The sequence below is a fragment of the Acipenser ruthenus genome, chromosome 24, assembly GCF_902713425.1.
Source record: "Acipenser ruthenus chromosome 24, fAciRut3.2 maternal haplotype, whole genome shotgun sequence".
Classification (NCBI taxonomy): domain Eukaryota; kingdom Metazoa; phylum Chordata; class Actinopteri; order Acipenseriformes; family Acipenseridae; genus Acipenser; species Acipenser ruthenus.
Genome location: NC_081212.1, coordinates 7,742,245 through 7,762,824, shown reverse-complemented (window position 1 = coordinate 7,762,824; position 20,580 = coordinate 7,742,245). Strand labels below are relative to the sequence as shown.

Below are 20,580 nucleotides of genomic sequence, written 5' to 3'. Positions count from 1 at the left end.
CTTGTTTCAGCTTTAACGGTACAGGAATTGTGTTAATCCTTTGCTTTCTTGTTTTCTTTTATTGAACATGGTTAAACTGAACAGTTTCTTACACCGAGCATGTACAAAATGAAACTTTTTTCAGTACCTGATTTTTATCTGCAACTGAATCCATTCTGCCCTGATAAGAGCTGAATGTACTGATTTAAACCCAAAATAAAATGTGCCGTGCTCAGGTTCCGTCTTTATCGTTTAATTGGTACCAGAGGTCTGTCAGTTGATCGAGGGTATTGTATGTTACAGGATCAGATATGATAGGTTCTACTGTACTTGCAGGATTGGAGAACTAAGAACACCATGTTTTTCCAGCACAGAGCAGTGAACTTTCTACAGATTATTAGGAGGGGTTTCTATTAATTTCTTTCTTTTGATTTCTGTATATATCATAACTTCAGTACATGCTGTGCTGTAAGGTTAGATTTCTAAGGATTAGGCTATCCCTACAAAACATATTTTAGTTGGGTTTACATACCTTGCTGGTGGTCTTAACCTGCCAGTGATTGCATCTCAGCGATGTGTCAAAACACTCGATCAAAAATAAGGTAAAGTGCTACTTATTTTTCCGAAATAAAAATAAAGATGCATTGTTCTTCTGAACAGGTCCACTCTAACTCTGTGCACATCTGTGCCGTTGTGGTGGAGTACGAGACCAAGACTGGCCGAACCAACAAGGGTGTTGCAACTAACTGGTTAAAAAACAAAGTGCCTACAGACAATGGCCACAAGTCCATGGTGCCCTTGTTTGTGAGGAAATCGCAGTTCCGCCTGCCCTTCAAAGCCAGCACCCCAGTCATCATGATCGGCCCTGGCACTGGAATCGCTCCTTTCATGGGATTCATCCAGGAAAGAGCTTGGCTGAAGCAGCAAGGTAAATACAGTTATATACCATGCGTTTCACCCCCCCCCCCCCCCCAAAAAAAAACAATTATGATGAAATCATTCAATTAAAAACAGCCTGATACAACATTTTATAACATTGAAATTAAAAATACAAATGTAGTTTTAATTGTAAAAATAGAACAATTAAAAACACTCCAGTAAAAAAAAAACGAAGATTAAAAAAAAGCTGTTTTGTAAAAATAGTTTCAATCATGATATAAAAACAGTAAGAGTCACAGCTTCCCTGACAGAAGATGGTAAAGCATTCCATAATTTAGGAGTTACTGTTGCCATGTTGGACTGCAGTCCACTGTTCCAGTTTTTGATTGCATAATTTACTATCCTCCTTAGCATATTATGATTCTTGCAGCCATTTTGTGTGGGTTCTTATTGCAGTTACGCAAGTATTGCGTTGAATGTTTGATAAGTCTGTGTCAAGGTGCTTTGACCTGTATTCTGGAGCAGGGTTTTAGCTGTCAGATTCTCTTTCATGTTATTAATACAAATTAGGAAAACAACAAATGATTTACAGAACGACTTGGGGTGGGATTTGTATCACTCATTTTTCCTCGCTCAGACCCTTGCTAAATTGCTTGACATCCCTGAACAGTCTATTCTATAAATATGCAGAATAATTTAAAGAGGAAGACATTTCAAGTAGAATGGTTCCTTGAAATGTAGTCCTTTTTTAGGAAAGCAGTACGTCTGGCAATGGGGAGTTTGTTGCTGGATAACCTCACTCCGACCTATGTGCTCACTAAATGTCTTGGTATCCCTGAAGAGATCATTCTCCCTTTAAAAATATGCTAAGGATTTTAATGAGCAATTCATCTCACAAGTTCAGTGGCACTCTAAATATGATTCATTTACTAACTATGCTTGACTGTTCTCTTATTTTACCCCAAGAAACTTTTTTTCTGAGTGATGGTGGCCAAGACTTGTACAATATTCAAGATAGAGTTGTCCTTGGCAATCCTTAGCCAGAAACCTATTTTTGAGGATAAAATGAAGAGAAACTGCTTTATTAAAATATTTTGTACTTTTTTATAGAGGAGACAGTTTTCTAGATCATCAAAGCTTCTATTAAGTTTTAGATCAAGTGCCATCAAGTGAATTGTTTCCTTTTGCATTGCTGTCAATACGCAGTACCTGTACACAATACCTGTTCACTCGATGGTACTGCCTCTTACAGCTATACAGATCCTGATCTAGCCTGCTGAGAGTTTGTCATGCCGTTTCTGCATTGCATATGCAGTTATTCAGAAACACTTTATACAGTAATGTTTCTATTGCATAATTATCAGTGTTTGAAAGGCCTGAGTTACAGTCCTCGGCTGTGCAGCATGTAAACCCAAGGCTTGGTCTTGTTGCAGGTAAGGAGGTGGGTGAAACTGTTCTTTATTACGGATGCCGGCACAGAAACGAAGACTTCCTGTACCAGGAGGAGCTGGAGCAGTTTGAGAAGGACGGAGTGCTCACTCAGCTCAACGTAGCCTTTTCAAGAGATCAGACCGAGAAGGTGAGTGTGAGCACAGAGTCCAGGTGCAACACACCCTGCAGTGTGTGCAGGACTGTGTCAATATCCCATGTGCTGTGCTGGAGTGGTAATTAAAGTTAGGTTAGTTGAAGTGCTTTGTGTTCAGGAAGTTTTACTTTCTTTTCTTTATCCCTAGGTATACGTGCAGCATTTGCTTAAGAAAAACAAAGAGAATCTATGGAAACTGATCCATACTGACAATGCACACATCTACATTTGTGGGTAGGTGTCATTTTCACAATTGTGATTGTGAAAAGCTAGATTAACTTGTAAATCAAGTTGATGAGAAGACGTAGGTCTGACTGCAATAACTTGGAGTTAGAAACGAGTACTGGCCCCATGAGGTAATCTCAACAAGAGGAGTTTAGAAGCAGAGACAGAGGTTACTCTCTCACTGCAATAACGTCTTTCAAATAATATCAAGTGTAATTTACACTAACCAACTCGCTGACACATTGTAGTGTCGCGCACACTACCTCACGCAAATGCAAGCGTGTGAGCGTTCTCTGTAATCTCTGCGTACGGTTTAATTTTGTTCCCCTCCTGTTTTTCAGGGATGCCCGTAACATGGCCAGAGACGTGCAGAACACGTTTTATGAGATTGCGAGCGAGTTGGGGAGCATGACGCACACGCAGGCAGTGGACTATGTCAAGAAGCTTATGACCAAGGGACGTTACTCGCAGGATGTTTGGAGCTAAATGGGAGAAACAATGTAATCTTTCAAAAACAAAGCCTGGGGAAGGAACGGGGAAGGTGTGGAAAGAGGCTGCTTGTTGTTAGGGTGGTGACCTGCACACGTCAATGCAAGATTGGTTTATTTTATTTTCCTATTCCTAGATTGCCTTTTGGGTTTTTTTTTTTTTTTTTACAGAAATTAAATCTTACTGATAATTTTGTTAACTGCCAAAGTCGAGACCTGTAAGCGCTGTATAACAAATGTGCCCATATTACTGGCAGTGTCATAATAAATAAGCCAGGCGTTGTCTCAAAACAGCAGAACTGATCGAATCTTGGTCTGAAGTGTGAACAGGACTACATTTTACAGTGACTTCTGAGGCCACATTACAGAACAAGTTGTCGGGTACAATGGAAAAGTATCACTGACGCAGGAAAATTCCCTATTACCAAAGTTAAACAAACTATCTCGCTCCTCATCTCACTGATAGCTTCAGGCGTGGCGTTTGTTCTCTCTGCAAAAAATCTGCCTACAGGTAAATTCTGTATAAGGCTTTACCTGCAGGTACAATTAAGGTTGAGGACTGTTTAGAAGAGAGCGGGTCTGTGCCCCGCTGTGGTGGGTATTATTGCTGTTAACTGAACAGCTGTTGACATGTGACTTGTGTTCATTTACAGCTTTTTTTGTACTGGATCTTAGGCTGCTCAACAGTCTTCATCTGCAATAAGATGATGAGTGCTCTACTTGGATCCGAGAGGCTGAGACAATCTGTCTAAGATCATAATTACTGTGGAGTGGTGGTGGCATGTCATGTAAATACTAGCGATACTGTGATGAAATTGTCAGTAGATCATTCAGGGAAAGGAACACGATTGGGTGCCTTTGTAATACAGCATTTCATATCTTTTACTGAAGGACGGCTAGGAGAACATGTTCTGTGATAATCAGTTTCTCTAAACATGATGAAATTGGAGTCTGTAATGTGGCCCAAGGTCTCTCCCTTTAAAGTTAAGCTGTGACAGAGAACTTCGCAGTCCTAAAAGTAGATACAGGTTTGACCGTACGATGCTAAGTCAGTCATTTAGGAACTTTTAAAGAAATAACCTATTAATTTTTATACTCCTTTTATGTTAAGCAGTGTAAGAGTCGGTTGTTATGCGATTCAAAGTCATGAAATATTAGCTTACCTAAGATAAAGAAATAATTCCCATTTCTTTATTTTACAATTTTTTAAAGTACAGTAATGCACATCCAATGTAAAAGCAGAGACAGAAAATATTTTTTAATATGCACAGTTTATTGATATGCATGCTGTTTGCAGCGAAATCTCTAGAAGAAAGCTGCTTGAAGGTGTATGTTCTGAATACTAAACCAGCAACTATATACTGCAAATAAAAATAATAATAATAATAATAATAAAAAACTAAACATGATGCATTTCCAGGATTGGTTAAGGACATGTAAGGGGCAAAGTGCAGTCTGGTTCCTACCTTGTTTTATTTTATAGATGCCTTTGGGAGAAGGCAACTCTTTCTCTTTAAAAGCACCAAAAAATGAGTTCTGGTGTACTTTGCAAAACATTAATTGCTGTATTCCTTCAAATTTAAGATGCCCTCGAATTTAAGACTCAGCCTAAATTTCCCACCCTCAATTTGAGGAAAAAATAAAACATCAAATAAATATGCATTTACAAAGATACAACATCAATTAAGGAGGCAGTTTGCGGTCGTCTGCTATCACACAGGGCATTACAGTTATGTGCTGCTTCTCATTTCCAGTCGGGATTACTCACACCTGTTTTTCTCCCAGTTTGTGAACTGTGGAATTGCTTGGCATGTTGAAAAATACGGGGTCTGATCAGCATTTCCGATCTGTCCAAGCTGGTACTGTTTGTTAGAAACGATTAAGTTATAAAAGCTTCTCTTTGAATTCCTCAGGAAGCTAATGATTTTTCTTTGAAAATGGCTGCCTGTATGTCGTGGATGATTCGAGATCGGGCAGTAATGTTTTGATTCGTGTTTTCTCGGCAGTCTGTCATGTTGCTGCTTGTGTACTCGGGCAGTGACGTCTTTGGTTGGCGATTTTTAATACACACATCACTATACTGTACTCTGACGCAGGATATTTTTGAGAAGAAAAAAAATGGTTCGTCTTAACCACAGTGCGTCTTAAATTCGAAGGGATACGGTAAATGGTTTATCTAAAAGATATATAACACACATATGTGCAACATGCTGCCCCTAGAGGAACATAGGATTCTGTTTTTTCAGATTCTACATTGATAAACAAGGCATGGTTTCATACATTTATACATGGTTTTATACGCAGCTTAGCCAATTCGCAAAGCAGCTTGTGAGGCTGTTGATGCAAAAATTAAAAAGGTTCTCTGCTTGCAGGGAGAGCAGAAAATGCAGAGTACAGCAATCTTGAGGATTCAGATTCATTCTGAATCGAGGCATTACATTTTCCTTGTAATTTTTCATAATTGGAATGCAGTAAAGATATTCGATCAAGGCACATTTCCAGTTACAAAGAAAAACTTTTATTTTCTGTAAAAAAAAAAATGTCCCTCAGTACATTTATAAAGATATGTTTCAATCATGTTTACACTTAAGTAAACCCCAGCAGTAAAAACAGGCAGTTTTAATTCAACATAAGTTAGATGCAACTTTGAACACTGCTAGGGTACAGAATGTCTTTTTTTCTTTTTTCTCTTTTTACGCCATTAAATCATGAAACTGGAATGTCCCTGCGTACAGCATGAAACTTACATTTCTTTGTTTCCTAACTTCTGTTTGTTGTGGATCTAACCTCTCTACAAAGTTATGTAAAGCTTTTAACAACTAAGAAACTGCTGGCAGTCGCCTGAAATATACAATGCAACTAGAATCTTATGGTAATGTAGATCCAATTCTGTACCTTTTTTTTAATTGGCCTGTTTTACTGTGATGCCATGCACTGTGGGAGCGTACTGAGTTACCAAGTGTTTTTCTCTGAGTATACAGAATGCTTGGAGTTTGCAGCAAGTTGGATGTACTGTTTCTTGTCTGAGTGCAACATCCCTTTCTATGTTTAAAAAACAAACAAAAACAAACCTCTTCTTGTGACACAGTTAATATAACCTAATAAAGATAATGTAGCCACACCTTGGATCATACACTGATGCAGTTCATTTTTGATGGTGTTGAGGGGCATACCTAAAAACAGACATGCTTATACGGTTGATCACAGCTATCGACAACTGAGCAGGGTACCAGTATCTTTCTACATGATCGGAGACTGAATTGACCACTTTAACAAGGGTCATTAGCCCTATTTTAAACACAGTATAATTTGAGTCTTTGCAGAGAGCGACATGTAAACTTAGTGCAGAAGAATATGCGGGTCACAGTGTTCACTACAGGGTCAATGCGGAGGGTGCTTCAGGTATAACAGCAGGCACACATGTACGAAGTACACAGCAAGAGGGAGAGCCGTGATTCTAGAGTTAAACTACTGTAGTGTCTTGTGTGTTTTTGCACTTCTGAAAATGTAACTGTGGTACGGTTTAAGAAATAGGGATGATTTACCCTGCACTTTTTTCTTTTACTAACAACTACAGTACTGTAGACATTTTATAAAACAATACTTGGAGACATAAGCGCCTGTGTTTCTTTGTTCTGATTTTTTGATGCATTAAGCAAATCTAGTCTTAGTTGAACTGGAATTGACCAGAGTGGTGCTTTGTCACTCATATGCACCATAATCTCATAGAAAAAAAATAAAATAAATTACATTTTTTTTTTTTTTTTTTTTTACATAACTTACCATACTGAACCACTCTTATACATTAATAAAGGAATATCCTACATGGTTTCTTTTCTCTTGGTTTGCCTCAACACTTCACATGAGCTCAACAGAAACTAGGTGTACCAGCGTCTTTTCTTTTAACCTTAAATAACTTGTTGGTTTGCTTCTTGGAAAGAGGGTTATTAAATGCTGTCTAGTCAGTGTGCTATGTTTGTTCGCTATCATGGCTTGATCTAATTGTATATGCAATATAAATGTTCTTTTCAATAAAAACATTAATTTCATAAATAAAATTGAGTTTAATATTGTGTTTGTACAAAAAGAAAATATTATCAAAGCGAGTTGCCAATGATTTTTTTTTTTTTTTAAACATTAACTACTTTGTCCCTGACCATGTAAGAAAGGAATCTGAGACAACAGGAAGTGAATGTGGAGTGCTGAATTATTGGATTTCTGATGTGAACAGACCTGTGACAGGATTTAAAGTAATGTTATCAGAACATGAGTGACATCACAGAATCAACTCCCCTACAATATACCATATCCTGTAATTGCTTAACTGGAGTTGTTGCTCTTAGATCTCTTTACATAAGAGATTCACTTCAGGTAGTCGTGACTTGATACTGCTCTTTTAATTCGGGGAGGCAGTGGTAATAGTAATTTAGTAAATCAGGACAGCACTTACAGGGCTGAAACCATTAGTTTCACTCAGGACATTAAACTGGATGAGGTGATGTCCATGGATTTTTTTTGTTAAGAATTTGACTGATGATCAATGCTGATTTCCAAACAGTGCAATTGAGAAAGTAGTGAGATCACATTGATTATCTAAAACAAGAGTCATTAGTCAACATATCCAAACCATATACATATCAAAGGTGCACAGAGCAGTGTGCATTGCATTCAATCCGTTACATATAATCAGTCATGTAGTCTGAGAAGTAGACATAGCCTCTGCTGAATCAGTCAATAAAGTCTGAATGGTCTTTGCTGCCCCTCTCATTTCTTCTTGCTTTGTAACTTCTGTTTGACGACCGCCAGCGTGGTGCAGAAGTTCCCCAGGAAGAGGACCATGAAGGAGAGGCCGCACATGAGGACCTGGGGGCAAGGAGAGGCAGGTCAGAGACAGGAGAGTCGGGTCAGCGAGAGATGAGTTAGGAGTGGAACACCAGGTTCCTTGCTGTTGTGTTTATTTCCAGTCTACTTTTTTTCCTCCTGGAGACATCCTTATAATAAATACAGTTGCTATAGATTGTATCTTCTGTATTGTTCATAGATGTAGAACAGAGTTCCCTAACCCCAGATGGACCCTGAAATGTCCTCACAATAATGCAATTGCATCTCCCACACTCCCAAGCCACTGATCTGCTCCTCACCACAAAACACAGCAAACCAACAAACGCAATCTGGGGAGGCTGACAACATCCTCGTAGCTATTAACCTGGGAATTCTGAGGATTTATTCCATATTATTCACTGGAATGTGACCAGTGGCTGCCGTTCACCACTGCAATAACATTCTGCACAGAAGAAAAGTTTCAATGGAACGTTTCTCAGTATCATTTGTAAATGTACCCACACTGGTATTGTTTGTGGTCTGATACGTCTTGATTCAGTGGGAGTTTTGTGTCCACAGAAGTGAATAATAGTGTGAGATTACAATTACAACTGAGTAAAGTACACAAAGCCAACAATTCCACTAAATGTTACCAAATATGTATTGGCATGACTTAACAGATCTCACATTTTCCATTCTAAGTGACAAACACATTCCAGTAAATGTGTACAGTATTTGGGTATAGCTTTAGGGTAATGTTATGTTACATGCATCAAGGTTAACGCAGTTTCTTATACACTTTCTTATAAGGGTGGAAGTGCAGAAGGAAAAAAGTACTAACCTGCCATTCCTTACAGTCTGGGTGCCGAGTCAGTTGAAACAGAAGTAGTCCATTATAGAGCTGCCAAAACTAAAACAAGGAAGAAATCGGGTCTGACTGTGGCTGTGGCTACAGGATCATTGCAGAAATATTCCATGGTGCGCACTTCCATTCGATTTACTGGTCTGGAATGTGCAGTTTAGAAGGAAAATGCACAAACAACACGGATCTGGTACTACACGAGGTAAAAAAGTTCCCAGTCTGCTTGCCTTATTGTTTAGCAACGTCTTCAAGATCAAAGCGGATTGCAAAGCATGTCGGTTATTAGGGGAGGGCATTGTGGCACCTTGGAAAAAATAAGCTAACAAATAATGTAACTGTAATATGCAGTTACTTTATTGCTTTATAGATTTACTGAAAAATTGAGCAAATACCGTATGTGCAGGACAAATGATAAAATCAAACATTATAAAAGAATCACAGACTTGCTTTTGTTGTTAACTACAGTAATGTAGCCTACAGACAGTCCTTTGAACTTTGGAAAATAATCTGTCCCTTTTCTCTGCTTGTTTTTTTTTTTTTTTTCACGTGTATGTGAAAAATGACAGATCTGCATCATATTGTGACTCGCCAGCTCAAGTCACGATCCGCTCCACTTGTTCAGCTTCACTTGTCACTCACTCAACAGCTTTTCTTCTACAGACATGTTCTTACGTTTTGACATTTTCGTTCTGCATACATGTAAGTACACAGCCAGTAAACGGTACATTTCTTTGCTTTACGCTCCAGGCAGCTAAATGTTAAACGACAGTCAGATGGCGTAACGAATATTCAGAGCATGCTCAGTTACTTTCTTGTGGTAACATTTTAAAGTGTGTCGAAAGAGGGCGACAACCCCGGAACCACAACGTAACTGAATCACAGTGTAGCGAGGCGCTGTATACTGAGGGGTGGCTGTGCAGATTTGATGTATTTCTTTTGAAACTACACATTTGAGACCTGTGTATGTGGAATCATTGAATTAACTACAGCCAAGTGCAGTGCTTCAATTCTGTATATTACTATTACTCCTCCTAGGCTGGTCCCTGGCAGGGTTGGGGTCAGTTCCTGTTTTTTAATTCCAATTCCCTGCACCTGTGAAGGAGAGGACCCTGCACTCACGTGGCCAAAGAAGAGGAACGGCAGCAGGAAGGTGAGGCCTCTCCACATCCACGACTGGAACCCCTCTGCAGAGACACACACAAGGCAGCTGTCAGGTCATTTTAGAGGAAACAGAGGAGAAGTCTGGATTTTGTTACATTTTTCTCCTCACAAATTATAAGGGGAAGGTCATGCTTGGTTGTCCCAGAGAGTATTGAGGAGGGAAGGATTGAAATCAGAGAGACAGGCTGGCAAGCTAATTGTATACATGTTGTACATTAGAGCTTAAACGGCTACAAGATAAGAATTGGAAGTGGTATTTGTCACTGATGTATTTCAGTGTTGCAGGGGGACAGGTTCATGGTTACACTCAGGTGTAGTATAGAACCTTGGGAGTTTCTCACTGATGTATTTCAGTGTTGCAGGGGGACAGGTTCATGGTTACACTCAGGTGTAGTATAGAACCTTGGGAGTTTCTCACTGATGCATTTCTTACAAACTGATGCAACGTGACTCTAAACAAGAACAATAATACATGAGGTCAGTGAAGTTTCATAGCTACAGTATCGCAAGCTGCAGTGTTGAAGGACTCACCCACAGTCAGGTCCATGTTGTGCCTCTGCCCCAGAGCTCTCAGTCTGTACAGACAGCCACTCTGATAGTAGTACTGCAGGAACTGCACAAAACCTGCAACAAAGACATTGCACATGCTGCTCTCTGCAGGGTCCCACACTCATGTTCATTTCCATTGTAAAATACAATTCCTGGCCTGGGTTCACTTGCTTCCTACAGTTTTCACTTATGTGCACTGTTCTGCACTTTGAAGGCTTTGTTTGCAGTCCAGTTTGTTTACATACCCTAAACAGGCATGCAAACAAATGGGAAAATGGAATCTTTTGTTTTAATGTCAGTGTGTGAAGAACACTTTACACTAGGATTCCCTACAAATCTCATTCTGTCGGAATGGCCTTCTGGTCGAGTTATGTTCTTAGTAAGTGTAAAAACATATATCAATTCTTAGAATCATAGGAGGCACTGCACCTTTATCATATCTCTACGGCAAGGTACTGCTGTCAAACTGGATACGCTACTGTTTTAAATAAAGTCTCCAGATGTCCTGCTTTGCAAGTCTGAATGGGCCAGCAAAGACCTGCCTTGTGAAAATAACGTCTGGAAAACTAGGGACTTGAAAGGAAGGATTCTAATGAGAGAGAAGGGTTTTAAAACTTCACAGTAACATTGTTTAATGATCTTCATAGAGGCATCGCTCTGCTTTTTGTGTTACTTACTTTGGTATAAGCAATAGGCAAGGTAGGGATTCCTGAACTGCTGGTAAAATGTCCCGTTGGGCCTGGGAGACAGGAAAGCAGCACACAGTCAGAAAACTCATTCACGACATTGTGATTGGAAATTATGAGAAGAAGTGTAAAGAACTTCGATTTCTTACATAGCTATAGATTTGTAATTTGTATGCTCAACTGACCCCAAATAATCCATAGCACGCTTGTAATGTTAAATCATTCTGCTTTTACCTGCATTTTTGGTTTGATCTGCCTTCTGCTTCAACTCTCTCGCAGAGCAAGAGCCTGCTGTGTGTTCACCCACGCATAACTGTATCTTATATTACGAGTCACGTCCTGATGGAAACCTGTTAGCAGCAGCTACACTTCTAATATCACTGAGAGTGTGGATCTGCACTCACAATGTATAATATCACTGAGAGTGTGGATCTGCACTCACAATGTATAATATCACGGAGAGTGTAGATCTGCACTCACAATGTATAATATCACTGAGAGTGTGGATCTGCACTCACAATGTATAATATCACTGAGAGTGTGGATCTGCACTCACAATGTATAATATCACTGAGAGTGTGGATCTGCACTCACAATGTATAATATCACAGAGAGTGTGGATCTGCACTCACAATGTATAATATCACAGAGAGTGTGGATCTGCACTCACAATGTATAATATCACAGAGTGTGGATCTGCACTCACAATGTATAATATCACAGAGTGTGGATCTGCACTCACAATGTATAATATCAGAGTGTGGATCTGCACTCACAATGTATAATATCACAGAGTGTGGATCTGCACTCACAATGTATAATATCACAGAGTGTAGATCTGCACTCACAATGTATAATATCACAGAGTGTAGATCTGCACTCACAATGTATAATATCACTGAGTGTGTAGATCTGCACTCAGCGTGTCAATGACAAAGCATTCTGAACGTTGAAACCACAATAGCTTCTATAGAAACAGATTCAATATGCCAATATCAGTTTTGTATTTACAGTTAATGACTGATAATATGCTTATCGGTGTTTTTGGGTGGCTGCCTCTAATCAAGCTGAGAGTACTTTCTCTTGCACTCTTTGTGTGAGAGTCCAGACTCTCTTCACTCGTGGGCCTGACACAGCAGAGAGTCGTGAGAAATACACTCTCAACTTCATTACAGGAAGCCACTGAACATTTACAAACATAGATCTGTGATAATCTGGCAGGACTGAATATGACAGGGAGGCCAGGTTAGACACCAACATATTTTATAACCTGACTGCAACCTAAACTGACACTCCGCTAAATGAAAAGAGAATTGAAAGAGGATGGATGTGCATTCACTCACCAGGTCAGCATGACTCCCGACAGGAAAGCAGAAACATAATGATGGACCACCCACCAGCCCTTGATCCTGCAATATAAACCACACAGACATACACACAGACACACACACACAAACACACAACACAGATTAGCAGAGTGCGAGGTGTGCTGCCCGCCCCTACTGCACTGACTAGCGGATCGGATTGCTCAGAGTGCGAGGTGTGCTGCCCGCCCCGCTCTGCTGCACTGACTAGCGGATCGGATTGCTCAGAGTGCGAGGTGTGCTGCCCGCCCCGCTCTGCTGCACTGACTAGCGGATCGGATTGCTCAGTGCGAGGTGTGCTGCCCGCCCCGCTCTGCTGCACTGACTAGCGGATCGGATTGCTCAGTGCGAGGTGTGCTGCCCGCCCCGCTCTGCTGCACTGACTAGCGGATCGGATTGCTCAGTGCGAGGTGTGCTGCCCGCCCCGCTCTGCTGCACTGACTAGCGGATCGGATTGCTCAGTGCGAGGTGTGCTGCCCGCCCCGCTCTGCTGCACTGACTAGCGGATCGGATTGCTCAGTGCGAGGTGTGCTGCCCGCCCCGCTCTGCTGCACTGACTAGCGGATCGGATTGCTCAGTGCGAGGTGTGCTGCCCGCCCCGCTCTGCTGCACTGACTAGCGGATCGGATTGCTCAGTGCGAGGTGTGCTGCCCGCCCCGCTCTGCTGCACTGACTAGCGGATCGGATTGCTCAGTGCGAGGTGTGCTGCCCGCCCCGCTCTGCTGCACTGACTAGCGGATCGGATTGCTCAGTGCGAGGTGTGCTGCCCGCCCCGCTCTGCTGCACTGACTAGCGGATCGGATTGCTCAGTGCGAGGTGTGCTGCCCGCCCCGCTCTGCTGCACTGACTAGCGGATCGGATTGCTCAGAGTGCGAGGTATGCTGCCCGCCCCGCTCTGCTGCACTGACTAGCAGATCGGATTGCTCAGAGTGCGAGGTGCGCTGCCCGCCCCGCTCTGCTGCACTGACTAGCGGATCGGATTGCTCAGAGTGCGAGGTATGCTGCCCGCCCCGCTCTACTGCACTGACTAGCGGATCGGATTGCTCAGTGCGAGGTGTGCTGCCCGCCCCGCTCTGCTGCACTGACTAGCGGATCGGATTGCTCAGTGCGAGGTGTGCTGCCCGCCCCACTCTGCTGCACTGACTAGCGGATCGGATTGCTCAGTGCGAGGTGTGCTGCCCGCCCCGCTCTGCTGCACTGACTAGCGGATCGGATTGCTCAGTGCGAGGTGTGCTGCCCGCCCCGCTCTACTGCACTGACTAGCGGATCGGATTGCTCAGTGCGAGGTGTGCTGCCCGCCCCGCTCTGCTGCACTGACTAGCGGATCGGATTGCTGTAGCTGTGGACTCACCTGGACCCATTGCTGATGAGGATGCTCTCTCTCACAGTGAGGGTGCAGTAATACCACACCAGCAGGAAGCTGAAGGCGGCATCGAGCGCTCTGAGAAACACAAAACACAGGGGACACTGAACCGACAAGCACTTTGCAAGCACAGTGACGGACTGATTACAATATGCAGGGATTCTATTAAGCAGGGGCCAGTTTCACAAAGCACTGCCAGCACTCAGCAGGCTGCTAGCTAGCCAGCTAGCTTATTTGTTACCCGTTTCAAAAAAACAATATTTTAAGATCGAATAATAAAGTTCAGTAGAAATCCACTCAAAGTCTATCTGATTAAAGGAAAAATTTGTTTTTTTTATTTTTATGGAAGTGAATTGGATTTAGCAGACTGCTACCTAGAACTGCTTTTTGATACTAACCCCAGATTTCCCTTTGTACAGAGTCCTTCTTCTGCATCAACTGCATACTGCTGCCATACTAAGACACTCAGAATCAGTACTGAATAAGAAACACCTTGAACAGTGAACTGTAGATCAGTATTGACTATGGACCACCCTGCACAGTGTGTAGATCAGTACTGACTATGGACCGCCCTGCACAGCGTGTAGATCAGTACTGACTATGGACCGCCCTGCACAGCGTGTAGATCAGTATTAAATATGGATCGCCCTGCACAGTGTAGATCAGTAATGACTATGGACCACCCTGCACAGTGTGTAGATCAGTACTGACTATGGACCGCCCTGCACAGCGTGTAGATCAGTACTGACTATGGACCGCCCTGCACAGCGTGTAGATCAGTATTAAATATGGATCGCCCTGCACAGTGTAGATCAGTAATGACTATGGACCGCCCTGCACAGCGTGTAGATCAGTATTGACTATGGACCGCCCTGCACAGTGTGTAGATCAGTACTGACTATGGACCGCCCTGCACAGCGTGTAGATCAGTATTGAATATGTACGGCCCTGTACAGCCTGTAGATCAGTATTGAATATGGACCGCCCTGCACAGCGTGTAGATCAGTATTGAATATGTACGGCCCTGTACAGCCTGTAGATCAGTATTGAATATGGACCGCCCTGCACAGCGTGTAGATCAGTATTGAATATGGACCGCCCTGCACAGCGTGTAGATCAGTACTGACTATGGACCGCCCAGCACAGTGTGTAGATCAGTATTGAATATGGACCGCCCTGCACAGCGTGTAGATCAGTATTGAATATGGACCGCCCTGCACAGCGTGTAGATCAGTATTGAATATGGACCGCCCAGCACAGTGTGTAGATCAGTATTGAATATGGACCGCCCTGCACAGCGTGTAGATCGGTATTGAATATGGACCGCCCTGTACAGTGTGTAGATCAGTATTGAATATGGACCGCCCTGCACAGCGTGTAGATCAGTATTGAATATGTACGGCCCTGTACAGTGTGTAGATCAGTATTGAATATGGACCGCCCTGCACAGCGTGTAGATCAGTATTGACTATGGACCGCCCAGCACAGAGTAGGGGAGCTGGATTCTGCTCTCCTAAGCGCTCTCTCTTACCTAGTGCTCATGAGGAAACGCAGCGAGAAGGAGAACACCAGGATGATGATGGTGAGGCAGAGTTTAAACTTCTCATACTCATCCTTGTAGGCAAACCTGTGAGAGAGTGCCTGGCTGTTAGAATGCAGTCTTGCAATCAATTACAACAGAACATGAGAACATCCGTGATACTGGGAGGGACAAGAGGCGGCTCAGGCCATCAGAGCTCATCCCTTCCAAGTACACCATTTCCCCTAATAAGGGATTTTATAGGACAGAATCTTTTTTTTTTTCTAGTGTTTTAGATACCTCACCAGGTTACATACCTATGTGAAAAAGGTGCTTCCTACATTCTGTTCTGAACTTGCTGAAGGCTACACACCAGACGCAATGAGACAAAATGAATAGAACCTATACTTCTGATAAGTATCTTTCACACTCCAAATGACGCGGAGGCGACACATAATAATATTTTTTGCAATTTCTTCGCGTGACAACTACGGAATTAAGCAATCGAAGAAGAGCTTCAATGCACGGTGCCCACCAAGGTGAAGCAGTATCCAAAATGACAGGAAAAAATACCCAAAGCTTTATGACAAAGATCATCGCAATTATAAACATACAGAGATGAAGGATAATATATGGGAGTCCATTTCGAAGGCACTGGAGAAGCCTGGTATGTAGGATTTATTGTCATATATGTTGAAATATCGTCAGAGAAGACACTCATAATTTCCACATCATGTTGACGAATATGTAGCAGTCTTGATCATTGTCTTGTCAATAGCAATTTTGAATAGTTTTATCGATCTGTCAGTTTTCCAATCCCTGTACCTTCTCAAGTGCAATAACTGTTTGAATACAAACCCATTTGCCTGTGTTGTCTCCTGTGTTGCGCAGAGATATATTTTTCATCATATTCCTAATTGCTTTTATATCTGTACTCACAGAAACTGGCTTTAAGCATTTAACATTACTTTATTAATGCAGTTATACCTTACATATTAAAAAGCTTTGAACACTTCACAGGAAGAACAATTTAAATTCAGTACTTAGCCTGTTTGCTGAGTAGAGTCACATTCACATTCCCCAAAACCAGACGGAGGTACAACCTGAACGGGAGAAGACCAGAAGATGTAAAACCATGTGAGCACATTTCAAAAGGAGGGGAGGTCCACTGGCACATCAATGTGTCCGCTTCCTAGCAGCCGACTGATGGCAAAACTTTGTCAAGTCAGATCTTAAAGGACTGGATTGGTAATCCATTCCATGCAACGCTGTGTAAAGAAGAGTCTCCTACCCTCTGCCCTAGGCCTGTTTCCTCTGAATGCTGGTCTGGATCTCTGTGCCGTGCTTAAAGTCCTGGCCAGGGTTAGCGTTGTCATCGTATTTTAAAAACTTCAATCAAGTAAAACATGACTCTTGGAGCTCTAGTGCGTCCATAGGGGTGTTAGAACTTTTTAAACGGCACGGGGTTGTGATGACTCAAACTGAGAATTATCCAATGTGAATCTAAACCAGGGTTGTCCAGTCTCAGTCCTGGAGGGCCATTCCACTCCAGGTTTAACAGTTAACATTATCTAATGAACTACTAAGGATTAAGTTGGTTCAATTAAACAATTTAGAACATGGTTGGAACAAAGACCAGGCGTGGAAGAGCCAACACTGGCCCTCCCTGACCTAAGCAGCCCTTCCGTTTGGATAACTCATATTTCCCTCGGACTGGGTTCGGTTCGGTTCTCTTACCCATTTTTCTTCGGTAGGAAGGCCTCCATTTCGAAGAAGGTGTTCGGTCGGTTATTTATTTGGGCTTGTATCTCGTCGATGGCGCAGACCTCTGCTCCACTGGCCGAATCCTTGTATCTAGAGGATATAAAATGACAGTGAGGCAGACAGAAATGCAGCAGTAGTCTCAGAAAGCTCAGACAGAAGTGATATTTACGTGCGGAGCGCTTGTGAGAGCTGGCGGAGCTGCTTCTTCTGTCTCGAGATGGCCCCGGAGCAGCTGGTCTGAAGCCGGGCCACCTCATCCAGCTTCTCTCTGTACAGACGCTGAGTCTCCTGCAAGAACAGCAGACACAACGAGCTGTGACACAGTGAAACCAGCTGGGGTTTTAAACTGCACAGTCACACACAACATGGAAAAACAGCTACTAATATATTAAACATTATATATATTTATATAAAGAACTGATTAAAACTTAAAACACAACTTGTTCAGAACGATGACTGAACATGATAAAAAGTTAAGGGTGTTTCAACAATTCAAAATGTTTTTATTTCAGGATGTTTCGGAAGAAGGCTCTTCTTCAGCTGTGTTGAAAGTGAAAGCACGCTTTACTTTTCTTTCTACAAAGCAAGACGGGCAGAAATAAATCTTTTTTTATTCATTTAACTTTGTATGCTGTTCAGTAATCCTTCTGAACAAGTTGTGTTGCTCTAACATTGAAGTTTTAATCAGTTCTTTTTCTATTGCTCAGTCGAACAGCTTTTTTTTTTGGACTTGAGAAATTGTGTGATATTGTGCTCTTTCAACATGTCAAATTTGCAGGTAAATTTCATTGAAGTACGTTGTTAGTAGCTTCAAATTCCACTTCCATTCGTATTGTCCTGCCCTTTAACTCATTCGAGTGCTCCTTATTGTAATTACTCACCTTAAAGAACCTGACCCTGCATTCAGGAGCTGCTCTAGTTTCCTGTCAGACATGTGTAACACAGGCTAGATCAACCACAGGCTCTCAATATTAGTACGCTGTGTAATTCCAGCATTACAGCTGAACAGCAGTATTTTCAGAGCTCTTGGATTTATATCCTTTTGTATTCCTGGAAATACAAAGCTGTGTTGATGTATTAATCCCCACATGACATATGAAATGAACAAGTGCCCATTACACTGAAGGGAGAAACACACACACACAACCATTATCTATATATGCATAGTGTGTGTGTGTGTGTGTGTGTGTGTGTGTGTGTGTGTGTGTGTGTGTGTTATTTCTGGAAGTACAGTGTTGTTTGGAATTATTTTATTGTTGTATTATTATTTTATTGAGTGGTTTGTTTAGGCCTCTCTTTGTATTAGTGCCTGTGTTGGCTCTGCCTGCAGGCACAAAGTGAAGAAACTAAACTAATAAATACAATTCCTTAACAAACGTGTGTTTGTCAAATCATTGTACTTCTACATGTTTCACTGTATCTTCTTTTAAATATGACACACAGTCTTGTACACCCTTCCTGTTGCTGTCATAAACCAATTAAGTTGTTTTATCTTTCACATTGTTCATGGATAACCCACCTATCCCTGATCAAGCTGATCAAATCAATACCGCGGCAGATTACCTGTGCAGCTGAGAAGGGTGGGCTCTGCTTCCCTGGGAGAGCGAAGGATTTGAAATCTATCTGCTAAACCCGCCCTTTAAAAAGCATGCAAATATTTTGGGGCAGAGGTCATTGTGACTAGGCGCAATTGAGCGGACTTTGACAAGAAGCGACCTGCTTTCCTTTTACCCACTCAAGGAGCACCTTGATATCCCTGAACAGATAACGCCACCATTGCAGTCGACTGGGCGGGGCATTGCTTAAACCCGTAAATAACGTTTTGTGAGAGTGTTCGGCAACCAATGTAAAATATAAAATACTCACTAAACGAAAACCATGCCATGAATACCTTTCAAATGTGCACTGATCATATTTTAGAATTAAACTCGATTATTATTATTATTTGTTTATTTAGCAGACGCCTTTATCCAAGGCGACTTACAGAGACTCGGGTGTGTGAACTATGCATCAGCTGCAGAGTCACTTACAATTACGTCTCACCCGAAAGACGGAGCACAAGGAGGTTAAGTGACTTGCTCAGAGTCACACAATGAGTCAGTGGCTGAGGTGGGATTTGAACCGGGGACCTCCTGGTTACAAGCCCTTTTCTTTAACCACTGGACCACACAGACTCCTTGATTGTAGTACAATGTAGCTTTAAAAGAGATACACAAATACTAGTTCAAAAAAGTCACATAAAACCACTGGCGCGGCGAGGTACTTCATTATCAGACACACACTGATAAACAAAGTAACTGCTCATTCATGCACTTGTCATTGGGTTGTAACAGTGGGTGGTTCGCTCGGCTGCTTGTGTACTTCAACTTTACTCTCATTCCTGACTCCCAATCGCGCAACGCAGGATTGCAACATCAAACTCGTAATACAAACTGAACATGACTAACCCGGGCCCAAAAAAATACAGTGTTTTAAGAATCACAAACTGCCACATAGGCTGCATCGACTCATGAAACTGTTCCCATTAAGCGCTATGCTATTACGTTTAATTTAGGAGCACACTGTATTGGTTTAGCGAGGGTCGTGTCTGTGTACAGACAGCATTAATCGCTGTGCTGGTCATTTCAATAAACCAGGATCACACATTTCATTTAAGCACTGCAGAAGGATCAAACGAGCTATTGCAAACAAACGAAGCACATATTTCACTTCTTAAAACTTTTTTACTTCACTCCTAGCAAGCAAATGGATACAGGAAACATAATCCTAAATCTGTATGAGTTTGTGACTCTGTCATCATCGGTATTCAAGCAGCCGCTGCGGAGTGCAACCTCACCTGGATGTGCTGATAGTCTTTCTCCAGATCTTCCCAGTCCCGAAGACAGTCGGCGAAGTTAGAAGTCATGGACATTTTTATTTATTTTAACTCTAAAAACGTACTTTCCTCTCCCGCACTGCTATAATAATATGTCAACGAGCACTCCAGTCTAACACCTCCCTGAATGCTGACAGCCTATCGCAGCTCGGGATGTAGGTCCCCTCCCACCAATCGCTAGCTTGGAGCCCGCTGAAGTAAAGAGAGACGTGTGCTCATGCTCGCAAACCAGCTTCCGTGGACCGGGGAGAGACAGCAACGTGTTAGGAATTTCAAACCATGCTAATTATGTGATGATGTAAATAAATAAATAAATAAATAAAAATACCCAAGTGACATACATTATTTTAAAAAATGTATTAACCTACAGTATAGAATAGGCATAAGGCAACAACGAGGATTTCCTTTAATGATAAATATACATCACATACTCTTGTCTCACACGCACATACTACACTTC

The 20,580-nt window shown here is 42.0% G+C and overlaps 2 protein-coding genes across 4 annotated transcripts in view; one reads left to right on the top strand and one right to left on the bottom strand.

Annotated features, from left to right (window-relative positions):
* The window catches only part of LOC117429952 (NADPH--cytochrome P450 reductase-like), a 31,201-nt gene extending 24,274 nt beyond the window's left edge, over positions 1-6,927 (top strand). For both annotated transcript variants that reach the window (XM_058998307.1, XM_058998308.1), the window contains 4 exons: positions 640-907; positions 2,292-2,437; positions 2,592-2,677; positions 3,010-6,927. In XM_058998307.1, the coding sequence (XP_058854290.1) occupies positions 640-907; positions 2,292-2,437; positions 2,592-2,677; positions 3,010-3,154 (645 nt within the window). In that variant the 3' untranslated portion in view covers positions 3,155-6,927. The remainder of the gene's footprint in view (positions 1-639; positions 908-2,291; positions 2,438-2,591; positions 2,678-3,009) is intronic.
* Positions 6,928-7,200: 273 nt separating this feature from the next.
* LOC117429615 (ion channel TACAN) lies at positions 7,201-20,277 on the bottom strand. Of its 2 annotated transcripts, XM_034049331.3 has the most exons (12): positions 20,082-20,272; positions 17,415-17,533; positions 17,219-17,335; positions 16,525-16,584; positions 15,494-15,589; positions 13,951-14,040; positions 12,579-12,644; positions 11,227-11,288; positions 10,532-10,624; positions 9,959-10,023; positions 8,819-8,887; positions 7,201-8,019 (listed from the first exon to the last, which is right to left on the bottom strand). In XM_034049331.3, exons 1-12 carry the CDS (start codon positions 20,154-20,156, stop codon positions 7,921-7,923), a joined length of 1,011 nt encoding a protein of 336 aa, XP_033905222.2. In that variant the 5' UTR covers positions 20,157-20,272; the 3' UTR covers positions 7,201-7,920. The 2 variants fall into 2 exon arrangements, with proteins under 2 accessions (XP_033905222.2, XP_033905223.2); XM_034049332.3 differs by lacking the exon at positions 10,532-10,624 and having other exon boundaries at positions 20,082-20,277.
* Between the last annotated feature and the right edge of the window lie 303 nt (positions 20,278-20,580).

What these genes read in the sequence shown, in the direction of transcription:
- LOC117429615 (XM_034049331.3), bottom strand. Translation starts at nt 20,156, where the DNA reads ATGTCCATGACTTCTAACTTCGCCGACTGTCTTCGGGACTGGGAAGAT. An exon ending in TTCCTACCGAAGAAAAATGG is followed by an intron (nt 16,585 to 17,218) that starts GTAAGAGAACCG and finishes TCTCCCGTTCAG; the next exon opens with GTTGTACCTCCGTCTGGTTT. An exon ending in CTACTCAGCAAACAGGCTAA is followed by an intron (nt 15,590 to 16,524) that starts GTACTGAATTTA and finishes ACTCTCTCACAG; the next exon opens with GTTTGCCTACAAGGATGAGT.